Below are 13,584 nucleotides of genomic sequence, written 5' to 3' on the forward strand. Positions count from 1 at the left end.
AAGAAGAAAAGAAAAGAAAAGAAAAGAAAAGAAAAGAAAAGAAAAGAAAAGAAAAGAAGAGAAAAGAAAAGAAGAGAAAAGGAAAGAAGGGAGGGAGGGAGGGAGGTTATTTCCTCTCCCACCACCACTCTCTTCAGCTTTTTCCCTTACAATCAAGGCAAATTTCCCAAGTAAGAACTACTATTGCCATCAGCCAAATGAGAGTATCTGGTATGTGCCAGTCCCTGGCCAAAAGCTTTACAGACCTCACCATGTTTGACTCTCCCGACAACCCTGACAGAATTATCACCCCATTTTACAAATACAGAGACTGAGGCCTAAAGCCTGTAACTGGCTGGCCAGAGTCACACAGCACAGCGACAGGCGTGGACACAAACTGGTCTACCTGACTCTTTCACCTGATGGTCTTCCCACTCGTCCAGGTCTCTACCCCAATGATTAATAGTTCAATAGTTGACAGGATGTTTGCATAACCATTACAGCAAGTTTCAGAGACCTACAAGAGTTTGTAAAGGAATCCTTTTAGCCATAACATAAATTGTGGTAAGAATTTCACAAAGGAATCCCTCTGCCTCGTGTGAATGGTCAGGGGCACATGGAGAATAATCACAATACTCTTCATTGTTATTCTATCAGACCATGAAAGGGCCTGCAAGAGGAGCTCAGCTATGGAGTGGCAGGTACTTTGCAAACTCCATAATGAAAAACACCCCAATGACCTCGCAAACACTCCTCAATTCAGCCTCACTTGAAAGAAAACTTAAAGGTAACACTCTAGCTAATTCAAGACTTGAGATTAGGAGGAAAATAATCAGTGCTCAGGTCAGCTGAGAAATGCATCCTTCAGAGATCCTTATCTAGAGTAACCTGATTTGCAACATTCAAGCCATGATATGTTTAAGCCATAAACAAGACTGTCACCATGAGCACAGGGGAAATACTACCCCGTTAGCCAAATTAGAAATGCAAAGAGGAAGACTCATCATACATCATGATTACAAATGGTTTAAAATATGTAAATATAGGCAAAGTAAACCTAAATAAATGTGGGAAATGGTACTGGATGAATCGCACTTAATTTTACTCCTTTTTTCCCCAATGTTAAAGATTATGCTATGGTGTGCTTACAATGAAAAAGAATTATAAACATAACACCAACAGAGAGGTCTAAACTGATAGTTAAGTTCAGAATCTTTTAATGACAGAGACAAAGGAAAATAAAAATAAGTTTGTTCTATAGAGGATTTAGATCTCAAAGGCAAACTGGAAAAGCTGGCTTATAACTGGTAAGAGACCATATGTAAGTAACCACCCGGCTGTGGTTTGGGAACAGGCTGGAAGCTGGAGGGGCCACGGCAGGAAAGGGATGTCCTGAGAGATCAGATGTCTCCTTGTAGCCAAGGAGGAACAGTGCTACACAAAGGACCAGAGTCCCCACCCATTCTCACAGGTCACTGGCCACATCACAGACAGACAGATGAAGGCACTGACAGGGGAGGAGGGTAAAGAATCGGATAGAGTCTGGCCAGCGTGGCTCAGCGGTTGAGTGTCAACCCAGGAACCAAGAGGTCACCGTGGTTCGATTCCACGTCATGGCACATGCCCGGGTTTCGGGCTCGATCCCCCGCAGGGGGTGTGCAGGAGGCAGCCGACTGATGATGTTCTATGTTTCCATCTCTCTATCCCTACCCCTTCCTCTCTCTCTTAAAAAAAAAAATCAATAAAGACATATTAAAAAAAAAAAAGAATCAGACAGAAAACAGAGCCTTGGGTATTACCCTGACATACCTACTAGGAATTACCGCAGCTGAAACAAAAAGGCTATTCTCCAAAAGGACAGGACATAATTAAAAACCAAAAGAACAGACCAATTTGCCCTTGAGTGTGGGAGGTAAGGAAATGATACAGCAGGGGTCCTCAAACTATGGCCCGCGGGCCACATGCAAACACAAATATTGTATTTGTTCCCGTTTTGGTTTTTTACTTCAAAATAAGATATGTGCAGTGTGCACAGGAATTTGTTCATAGTTTTTTTTTTAAACTATAGTCCGGCCCTCCAACGGTCTGAGGGAGAGTGAACTGGCCCCCTGTTTAAAAAGTTTGAGGACCCCTGTGATATAGAATGCCTGCTCCAGGGCCCAGATGCTCCTGGCTGCTGTAATCAAAAGAAGGGCCCCCTGCAGGCACCATCCTGCCACACTGGTTGCGAGCCGTGGGCAAGTTTCTTACCCTCTGAGTCTCAGCTACCTCATCTGCAAAACAGGCCTACCTCATCAGGTAGTTCTGAGAATTCAATGCTTTAATGTTCCTAGCGTTTTACAAACTACCCCAGCTGTATACTTTAAGCCTTTCAAAGAAGGAAGTTTACCATCCCTATGTAAACCACAAAGGAGGCAGTAACTGCGAGTGGTTAAGTATAGACTCTGGAGTCAGATGCTAGAGTTCCAAGCCCAGCTCTGCCACTTTCCAGCAAGTTAGTTAAGCACTAGGAGCCTCGGTCTCTCACCTGTAAAATGGCAAGAAAGTACCTGAATCACAGAGTTACTAGTCCCTGAAAAGCCCTTAGAACAGGCCTGGCATGCAGCCAACATTCAGGTGCACTATGAAGTCATACATAAGAACTTCAGCCCCTGGCGAAGTTTCCACAGGTGACCGACTTCAATCGATTCAGCACCTCGTCCAGTACTCACTAATTTAGGAGCTGTTTCCGCTCTCAGATGCCCAGAGGCCTCCAAGCTCCCCAAAGCCAGAGGCACGGGAGCAATGAAGGGCTGTCCACACCTCACTGGGCACTTCTGTGACGGCTGAAGCTTCTATGCCGAGAACATGTTTGTGTATTTCTTGTGCAAATTACAAACCACTTTTCTATGTGAAGGAAACATGCACCATTGAGTGCCAAGAACAGCATCACCAAATACTGTTCCCTGAAGGAATATCTCTGGAAGACAGCTCAAAATCCAAGTGTTCTGGTCTTTTTTGTTCTTCTTTTAAAAGCCATTCCACTAAGTCTGGTTATCTGATTTTACAGAAACTGAAAGCTACACTTGAGAGAGACCCAGCTAGGACTAGACTGCTCACTAGCCACGTGAACTCAACTACCTGGAGCCTTCACGTCTTCATCTATAAAATGGATATAACTGTAGAGACATTTTGGGGATTAAATGAAATTATACACATAAAGCACCTAGATCTATACCAAATACATGAAGCACACTCTGTAAAAAACAATGAAAATTATGCTGAATCCTACGGAATGGCTGTTTCTCTAAGTCAAAAACAGTGACCAACTGCCTGGGCCGGGCAGCAGCTCTTGCTGATAGAGAAGAGGGGAGGTTGAGGTTCCCCAGGGAAAGGCTGGGGCAGAAGAGCAGGCATTTACTGGGCCATACAGAGGCATTTCACCTCCCAGACAAATGACTCAGTTGCATCAATGCACACCATGTGAGTCAGCACTGACGGGCAAAGACAGTGCCCATGGAGAACGTTTTATTTTCAATCCTCGTGAGAATCTAAAGTATGAGGATCTGCAACTATTGGGTATGTGGGCAAGGAGTTGCACAAACCTCAAAAGTCGCCGAGGGCACAGAATCATCCTAAGGTGATGACCCTAATGTATCTGATCATGATTAAATTAACCCACCATGAAAGAAGATGGTGGTTTAGAATACATTTCAGAGGCGGGAAATGCTTAAATCCATAAAGGTTAAACATTTTAAAAGTTTGTACATTTAAGAATGATCACAGAACAGACAAATGCATAGAGACAGAAATCAGAGTAGCGGTGGCCAGCGGGTGGGGGGAAGGGGGTAAAGCTTAGGGGGCGGGTAACTGCTTAATGGGCACAGAGCTTCAGTCTGGGGTGAAGAAGTTCTAGAACTAGAGAGTGGTGATGGTTGTACAACACTGTGAATGTACCTAATGCCAATGAACTAGGCACTTTAAAGTGGATATAATGGTAAATTTCATGTTATGTGTATTTCACATAAAGCACAAGAAAGGAGTAGATACTAGTAATATTTGAGTGCTTATTATACTGCGTACTTAATGTGCGGTATGTCACAACAATCTTACCAGGTAAGTGTTGTTATTACAGAGGGGAACTGAGGTAATGTGGTTTTCCCCAGAATTGAGAGGTGAGGCCAGGATGTGAAGGTAAGCTGCCACCTCCAGGCCTGACTCTGCAGCCCTCAGGCCAACAGGCTCTTAGAAAGCTCACTTATTTGAACTGCTCATGGTTGGACAATGTTGGAAGCTGAGCTTTGGAAAAAGGTGCTGCCGATAACTTCAGAAAATCGACAGGAGAGGCCATACAAATCCTGACTCTTCCGAGCAGGTTCTTAATAAAACATGGGAATACTGAATTGCTCCGGAACACTAAAACATACCTTCATTCTTCATGATGTAGTTGACAATTCGTCCCACGGTGTCACTATTTTCATTCATACTGTCATTCAACTCTGAAAGAGAAAGGGGAGGGAACGATGTTACCATTGGTCACCTGCATCGAGTCGATGAGACATTCCGTCTTAGAGCCCGAGACCTCACTGAACAGTCTTCAGAAGCTCAGCCGATCACCCAGGGTGCTGAGCACCCAGGCTTCCTTCCTTCAGCCCTGACTGCCTGAGGCAGAGCACGCAGCGACTCCCTGCTTCCACTGGATGTGAAGAGCATCGCAGTGGTCCATCAGTCTCGTCTCAAGTCCAAGCACCCACTCACTTTCCAAGGCAACCACTTCATGCGTTGATATCAGTCCATACCACTATTATTTCTCTCTCAACACTGTGTTAAACCCTTAGGGGAAATGGAAAAAAGCTAATTGAAAGGAAAAAAATTATTCTTGGATTATTTTAATTGCAGTGGAACTGTAGGGTTTTAATTTGTTTTTTTAATTGGGTAATGTAATATTCATCCGTGTTTATAAGACTCTCCTTTCTTTCAAATACACTTCCAGATGATCTTAATTTTGGCCATGGTTATTTGTCTACAAAATCAGTTTACTCTGGCAGACTGTATAGGTGATAGTCTTTGGAAAAAAAAAAAATCAAACCTCTACTCTGAAACTGGTCTGTATAATTTGTTTCAATAAACAAGGAAGAGGAGGGCTGAAACACTCCATGGCAGTTCACAGAGCATGAACCTGGAGAAGTGCCTTCTCCAGCACAGACGCTTCCTCCGTGAGGATGCTCCTCCGTGAGGATGCGTGTCTGGTGGGCCAGTGCAAATGCTGACTGCTAAGCCCACCTGCAGAGCGTCGAGGAAGGAGAAGGTGGGAGGCTCCGCTGTCTGTTGACAAACACCCAGCTCTGATTTGCTCATAAGTTTGCTCATGACTCATCCTGCAGCCGAGTTCTTTCTCTGCCTCAAAGGTCAGTGGGGGTGGGAAAAACCAACAGGCCGGCAAGCTGGCAAGGAATGAGGAAGCTCCCCCCACTCCACCCTTGGGCTGGCTTGAAGGGTGACCTACTTACTGCAAATGTCACCTTCTACAAAAACTGCCCTTTGAGAAGCTGAAAGGGACATGGAGAGTTATCTAGACTCCCCAAGACTCAAGTTAGGAAGCGCCCCTAACAGATGGTTAGAAAGAACATCCATGGAGAAAACAGAATTTCACCTCTTAGGTATTTCTAAATACCACCCAACAACTCCTCGTTAAGAGGAAAAGGTGAGCTGCCCTAAAGTTAATGCTAAGGCACTAGTTTGCCGTTCTTTTACTGCACTATTCACACAATCACTAATTTAAACATCATAAATTCCAATCTCCTTGATTTAACACAGAGCTCCCCTAGCCAAAGTAATACCCCCCAAATGGTGAGATCTACTGACTTTTCCCATCATTTTAATTAGAATCTAATTCAATAATAGTAGAGAGAGTTAATATTTACAGAGTGGCCATCTGTGTCCCACATCACATCATCTTCTCACAATAATCCTATGAGGTAGAGATTACTATACTCATACAAATGAAATAAAATTTTAATTAAATTAATTTAAATTAAATTTCAGTTAAATTATACATAGCAGAGATTCAAAGCATATGTAACTTGCCCAAGACCACAAGACAAGTAAGAGTAATTACCTGGTAAGTATTTAATAAATGAAAGCCAGGTTTAAAACGGTAGGTGTTATTATGGTGACATCTACACTAACACTTACTATACCACCTGCGGTTAGCATGCATCATCTTGCTCACAGGGATGGAATATGTGTGTTTGTGTTTGTGTTTGTGTTTGTGTGTGTGTGTGTGTGCGCGCGTGTGTATGACTGTTTTCTTACTTAAAAATCAACCCAACCCACACTCCCATAAAAAGAATCCACAGCACTCACCTATCTTTTCAACCTTTTCCTCCTCCGCATCTTGCTCAGCTTCTGTAGTACAACGATAGCCTTTCTTCTTAAGCAGGTGGCAGATGAGGACACCAAAGAGCCCCATGATGAAGAACACGGGGACAAGCACATATGCAATATATTCTGGGTGTCCACTCCCAGCACTGTCAGTGGGCGACGGGGTCGTCTCTGTTTTGGAGTGCAGCGTGTGGCTGCCACCACTGTCTGTAGGAAGAAACCCGCATGGCTGCGTTAGACGTCTGCAGGGAGCAAGGAGAACCCCACGACTTGGGAAATGTTCACATTAAATCCGAGTCTGTGCCCAAAGCCATGGCCATCCAGACACTGGTGGGTCTGGCAGTTCAGGCACACAGGTGAGGGCCCCATCCTGTTCCTGCTACTCATGAACTGGGTCCCACCCTGGATAATGTTTTTAAAACCTCTCTAAGCCATCCTCTGCTTCTTCACCTCTAAGAGCACCTACACAGCTTGGAATAAAAGCCCAGTGAGTGAAGTGCCCAGCACAGAGCACACACATAATCACTGGGTGTATTACTGGCTCAGACTCAGGAGACGTGGGTTCACGTTCAGGCTCCACCTCTTAGCAGCTGTGTGACGCTGATCGATGACAAAAAACGATGCTTCGGCTCCACTGTGAAATGGGCATACTAATAGTACCTACCCACCCTTCTACACTTGTTACAAAGATGAAGTAAATTAATACATGTGAGACATTTAGAACCACTTCTGCAACATAGGAAATGCTCACCACATGCCACCATTCAGGGCACCTGTGACATATCACTGGGCAAGCAGAACAAAGAACCTTGTCTCAAGGAGCTTCCAAGGATTTAGTAAACTGACAGATGTACATTATGAAAAGGGAGAAAACCCAGGATGGCATTAAGATGTTGGCCCAGGGGTGCAAGCATAAAAATGAAAACATAAGCATTTGTTTATTCATTCACTGATCCAAATGAACATTTACGGATGCCCTTTACGTGACAAGCTCCCTGCTGGGAGCCGGATAGAGAAAGTGATAAACAATGTGGCTTAGCCAGTGCCACCTTGGAGCTTGCAGGGTAGCACCAGAAACAGCCATCAAACAAGTCAACTCATGGGCAGGTCATGGCAGATTCGGAGAATGCCATGGAAGACATGCCATTTTCAGAAGAAAAACATGACAGTGAGTACCTATTTTATGACTTCAAAAATAGGGCAGCTGGGAAGGGAACATCTTTTGGAGAAAAAAAAAAGGAGAAATATGCTTTTAGATGTGTCAAAGCATATTGGACTCACATCGGGGCAGCCGGATGTCTGGGCAGGCCAGCAGAGTGTCAGTTAAGCTCCTCATAGGAAAGTAAGTAACCTAAGAAATGGCCAATTAAAATAACAGAGAAAGAACAAACTGTATAGAAAACCAGCAAAGTACCAGTTTTCAGACACAAAATGCAAGAGAATTATCAAAGAAAGGGGTTCAGGTAGGATGAGGACTAAAGAAAAATGTGGGCTTTGACAGAAATGAAGTCTCACCATTTGGAATATTCAGAATATACAGTGATAAAGTGAGGTTTTCTACATCAAAAAGATCCATACATGTTGCTTAAGAAACCCAGAAATCGGAAAGCTGGATACATTTAATTTCAAGCGCTCTCAAGAGTATTTTGGTGAAAAAAGAACCTGTGTTATAATGATTACACAGGGACAGATACATTTCATCACTGCAGCAAACAGTACCAAACAGGAGCCTAATTTGCAAACCAGGGGGCAAAGAACAAAGCCACCTCTCTTTTCACATGGAAATATCCATTATCTTTGAACTTGAACATGAAAAGAAATTGCTGGTTTCTTAAGTTAGTAAAAAGCTACATTCATTATAGGCAACCTCTAGAATTTCAGGTAACCTGTATATTTTTTGACCTGTATATTTCAACTTGTTTTTTATTGATTTTTCTTCCAAGAATCACAATAATTAATGAATGAATGAATGGATGAACACACACACTAAATATACGCAAATATATCACCTAAATGAGGGTTTGGCCTCAAGCCTTAAGTTCAGAAAAAAACAGAAACATTCCTTTAACTCCTTTTATAATTCTACATAAGTTTTACTTACTGATTCCTTTTTACTAACACATTCCATACACCAGGTGTGGGTGAAGCAGGCAGCATGCTAAGACTGAGAGGGTGTTACTCAGAATCATACTGTTCCAGTCTGGAGGTGATACATTCTCTTTGGGGAGCAGTAGGAGACAGGGATGGAAGCAGAGGAGTTGAAAATTGGAGCCAAACAGCGCCTTCTGAATGAGGTGGTTGAAACTGTGTCTTTATCATTAATTTGACATCTAGCAAACCCTTGCAAATACTACATATTTACAGTGTTTGTGACTTATGAACATGTATCAGTCACAATCTGATAATTATTCTACCATGAAAAACTGGAGAAGACATAGATCTAAATGAGTGAAACTTGAATTACAGAGCGATGCAATATAGGCACTAAGGTTACAAAGTCAAGACTGCCTGGAATAAATAACAGCTTGGCCACTGACTAGGCTTGTTACGTTGGGCAAGTTATTTAAGAAACTGCACTCAGTTTCCTTAACTGAAAAATTGAGTCAAAATGACTGTACTTTTCTATGATGATTTCAAAACTCGGCCCCAACATACTCTGTGCTTTGCCTACCCAATAGAGTATGTTGGAAGTGATCCTTTGTCAGCTTCCAAGTCCTGTCTCTTGGGACACTTGCTTTTGGAACCCAGCCACCATTCTGTTAGGAAGCCCAAGCTGCCCTGAGGAGAGAAACCAGTAATAGTCAGCAATTTACCAATCATGTAACTGAGTCATCTTAGAAGTAGATCCTATAGCCCCAGTTGCTGCTCTGTGGAGCAAAGATGAGCTGTTTCTGATGAACTCTGCCCAAATTGTAGATTTCTAAGCAAAATAAATGGTTGCTATTGTCTTAAATCACTAAGCTTGGGGATAATTAGTTCTACAGCACTAGTAACTGGAAGATTACCTCATGGAGTCATTGTGAGGATTAAATATATTAATAAGTAAAGCATGTAAAAGTGTCTCAGAAAAGATAAAACACTATAGAAGTGTTTAGTCATTGTCTTGACAGGAGCAGCACTATCCAATACAGTTACCACCAGCCACAAATAGCTATTTAAATTTAAGACAATTAAAATTAGATAAAATTAAAAATTTAGTTCCTTGGTTGCCCTTACCACATTTCAAGTGTTCAATAGTCACATGTAGCTAATTGGCTACCATATTGGATGGATCAGATAAAGAGAATATTTCCATCATTCCAAAAGTTCCATTTGACAGCTCATTATAGACTATCAAGAAACACTAAAAAGCAAAATGTTGACTGGAGATTCTATTGTGATCCACCTTAGCAATTCGATGAAGAATAAATTATAAATCATAAGTAACTATTCACAGATAATGCCTAAATCATTTGTTAACATAGATAAGTTTAGCTTTCCTTCAATTTACACTAATAATTTGCTTAAAGACACTGTGTCCACCTTCCTCCTTCACTGCCAGCTGAAGCGCATCTGAATGATGAACAAATTATTTGAGTCCAAATTAATAGCAAAGGTTGTTGCAGCATCTATATCTATCTATATAAAAGCCTAAACAACCATCCGACCGTTTGACTGCCTGACCGATAGCTATGATGCTCACTGACCACCGGGGAACAGATGCTCAACGCAGGAGCTGCCAAGCTGTGGTGATTTGGCAACTGCGGTTCTCAGGTGACGCACCCAGAACCAGAGAGAAGGAAGCTTGATTCTTGGGTGTGTCACTTGAGAACCGTCCTCTTACAATCCGGACTCCTTGGGGGATGTCGGAGACCTGGCTTTGGCCCGATCCCTGCAGGCCAGGCTGAGGGACCCCACCAGTGCACGAATCCGTGCACTGGGCCTCTAGTATATATATAAAAGCCTAAGCGACCGAATGCCAAAAACAACCAGAATGGCCAGTTGCTATGATGCGCACTGACCACCAGGGGGCAGATGCTCAATGCAGGAGCTGCCCTCTAGTGGTCAGTGCACTCCCACAGCCAACCTCCTGCAGTCTCTCCCCTGGTCGACAGGCCCCAGCTGGCAGCTGGCAGCTGGCAGCCACCAGCCACCAGGAAGGAAGGCCCTGATTGGTCCTGATCGCCAGCCACACCTAGGGACCCCACCCGTGCACAAATTTCATGAACTGGGCCTCTAGTTATTTATAAAAGTCAAAAATTGGCAGCATCTGCATGTTTGACAATGGGATAGTAAGAAAATGCCTAAGTCAATCATAGTCTACCATTTGATATAATAAAATGCATCATTTGAAACTATTTATGAAGATATGAGAAAACACTTACGATCCAATGTTGAATTTTATAAGTTAGATTCAAAATCTTACATATAGTATGACCCAACTAGTAAAAAAAAAAATGCATAAAGGCATAAAACATACAAAGAAATGATTCTGGGTAAGTGGATAATAGGATAATTTAAAATTTTATTTGTATGCTTTTCTGTAATTTTCCAAAATTTGTACATACATATTACTTTTGTACCAAGGTGGTCAATGCTTTAAAAAAAAAAAAAGATATAGAGCAGAGGTTGTCAGCCAGTTGGGAATCACAGGCATCTTTGTAAACCTATTGGATGCTATAGTTCCTATTCCAAAATTTTGCCTCCAATTTTTGTGAGCTCTGAAACCTAGTTAATATACAAGCAAGTGACATGACACAGATGATGCCCACATTTTTGCTTGAGCAACATGGTGGACATTGGTTTAATTCACTGAAATTAGAAATATCTGAAAAAATGTTTGCTTGGTGTATGGGTTGAATCTTGCCACCTTCCTAATTCATAGGTCGAAGTCCCAACCTCAAGCATCTTTGGTCATTACAGTGGACCCTAATTCCACATGACTGGAGAAATGTGTAGACAGACATTCACATAGAAAAAACATCATGTGAACAAAAAAGGCAGACATTGGGGTGAGGCGTCTACAAGCTAAAGATTGCCAGCAAACCATCAGAAGCATGAAACTGATCCCTCCTCACAGCCCTCAGAAGGAAACAACTCTGCCAACCTTGATCTTGGATTTCTAGCCTCCAGCACTGAGACAATACATTTCTCTATTTTAAGCCACCCACTTTGTGGTACTTTGTTACAGCTCTAGCAAACTAATACACTTGGCGTCGAGAGGACAGGATCACGAGCTTGGTTTTGAGCATGTAGAGATAGAGGCAAAAAGGGGGACATTGAGATGGAAATATCTATTGAGCAATTAGATCTACTCCATGAGGAAGCAGAGGAAGAGAAGCCAGGGGGCCACCCTAGGACACAAAGGAAGGAGTTTCTCGAAGGAATGAGAAGTCGGCTAGGTAAAATGCTGCAAGAGAGAACTAAAATAAGAGGGAAATGTAAAATGGTGTAGGTGCTATGGAAAAAGTATGGAGGTTCCTCACAAATTAAAAATAGAACTACCATATGATCTAACAGTCCCGTGTCTGGGTATTTATCCAAAAGAACTGAAAACAGGATCTTGAAGAGGTATCTGCACTTTATTGCAACATTATGCGCAATAGTCACGCTACAGAAACAACCTAAATGCCCATCAGTTAATAAATGGTTAAAGACAATGAGGTGCACACACACAATCGAATCCTAGTCAGCCTTAAAAAAGAAAGAAGTCCTGTCACAGGTGACAAGAGGATGAACCTGGAGGACATTATGCTGAGTGAAGTACACCAGTCACAGAAGGACACAGACGGCCTGATTCCGCTTACACGAGATACTAAAATAGCTAAACTTTTAGAAGCAGAGGATATAACACTGGTTGCCAGATATGGGGGAGAGGGGAAGTGGGAAGTTTTTGTTCCTGTGGGTATAAAGTGTCAGTTATGCAAGATGAGTACGTTCCAGGATCTGCTGTCAACATTGTCTATAGTTAACAACACGGTGTGTGCGCTTCAACATCTATGAAGAGGGTAAATCGCATGTTAATGTTCTTACCACAACGAAAAGAAAAAGAACCGAAGAAGTATTTTTATAGACAGAGAACATAGAACTAAGACAAATGAGGCCACACAGATATTTCTAAGAACATGTGGGAAACCTTTAGTTTCTAATTTAGGAAGCAACTTGGAATTTTTTTTAAGTTTCTCCTTGCTGTATTTTACTCCCTGTTTGTCTATCATTTCCTGAAATAAACTTTAAAATCCTAACATAAATAAATACATACATACATAAAATGAATAAATACATTTTAAAAATAAAGTAGGAAGGAAAAACAATGCAGGGGAGACCCTTGTGGCCTTGGAGGGAGCAGTTTTTCAATAGACTTAAGGTAAGGCGGGACTCCCTGGGTTGACAAATACAGACGGGACTCAGTTCACTCTTTCTAGGCGCCAAGTATGAGCGAAAGGGGTAGAGGAGGGGAAGGCATTTTGATTTGGAGCTTTGTTGTGGCGGTTGTTTCTAAGTGGCTGAACCCAAGTATTGACATGCAGAAAGAGCAAATGGGAGAGTGAGAGGGACTAGGGAGTGATAACCTAGAAGAAGCCAGAAGGGATGATTTCCACGTGAAGGAGACAGATTAAACACTTGACTAGGGGAAAAAAGACACTTGTTCCAGAAGCAGGGTGATGAGTTAGAGTCCAGTGTAGTGGGCATAAGGAAGTTGAGGGAGCAGGTGCCCAATACCCTCTATTTTCTCTTAACATATAATAAGAGATGGCATCTGTTGAGAACTGGAGCAGTCAGGGCAGAAGAAGGCTTGTGGGTTCAGTGAGGCTACCCAGAGAGATTGAAGGAATGGGAGAGGCCCGTGAAAAAAACTCCAAAGGCACTGGGGCACAGCTGAACTGTGCACCCCAAGTCTCCAATTGGGCTGACCCATGCAGGGAGAGCCATGGGAACTGGAAATCCCAGGACAATAAAGGACTAAGCAGTCAGGCTCAGACAAAGTAGGCTGAGCCAGAGTAAGGAAAGGAACAGTTTGGGGTGGGAAGGTTCCAGAAGGGAGGGAAGTTTGGTGCAGAGTTTATTACTCTTGTTACTACTAACAGCAGCTACCACATGTATGGAGCATTCATGAGCCAGCACTATGCAAAGCACTGAATCTCCACGGTAAACCTATGACACAGTTAGTGGTTTGATATCCACGTTACAGACAGAATAGGAAGCACAGAAAGGTAAAGCAAGCTTCCCAAGGACACACTCAGTAGCAGTGCCTGGATTCAC

The 13,584-nt window shown here is 42.6% G+C and overlaps 1 protein-coding gene across 2 annotated transcripts in view; it reads right to left on the bottom strand.

The window, feature by feature from the left end:
• RELL1 (RELT-like 1) overlaps positions 1–8,485 on the bottom strand; it is a 35,714-nt gene extending 27,229 nt beyond the window's left edge. For both annotated transcript variants that reach the window (XM_014534380.1, XM_014534379.1), the window contains exons 1-4: positions 8,444–8,485; positions 7,624–7,693; positions 6,325–6,549; positions 4,386–4,457 (exon numbers count right to left, since the gene is read on the bottom strand). In XM_014534380.1, the coding sequence (XP_014389866.1) occupies positions 4,386–4,457; positions 6,325–6,549; positions 7,624–7,693; positions 8,444–8,470 (394 nt within the window). In that variant the 5' untranslated portion in view covers positions 8,471–8,485. The remainder of the gene's footprint in view (positions 1–4,385; positions 4,458–6,324; positions 6,550–7,623; positions 7,694–8,443) is intronic.
• Between the last annotated feature and the right edge of the window lie 5,099 nt (positions 8,486–13,584).

Source organism: Myotis brandtii, unplaced genomic scaffold (genome assembly GCF_000412655.1).
Source record: "Myotis brandtii unplaced genomic scaffold, ASM41265v1 scaffold1299, whole genome shotgun sequence".
Taxonomy (NCBI): domain Eukaryota; kingdom Metazoa; phylum Chordata; class Mammalia; order Chiroptera; family Vespertilionidae; genus Myotis; species Myotis brandtii.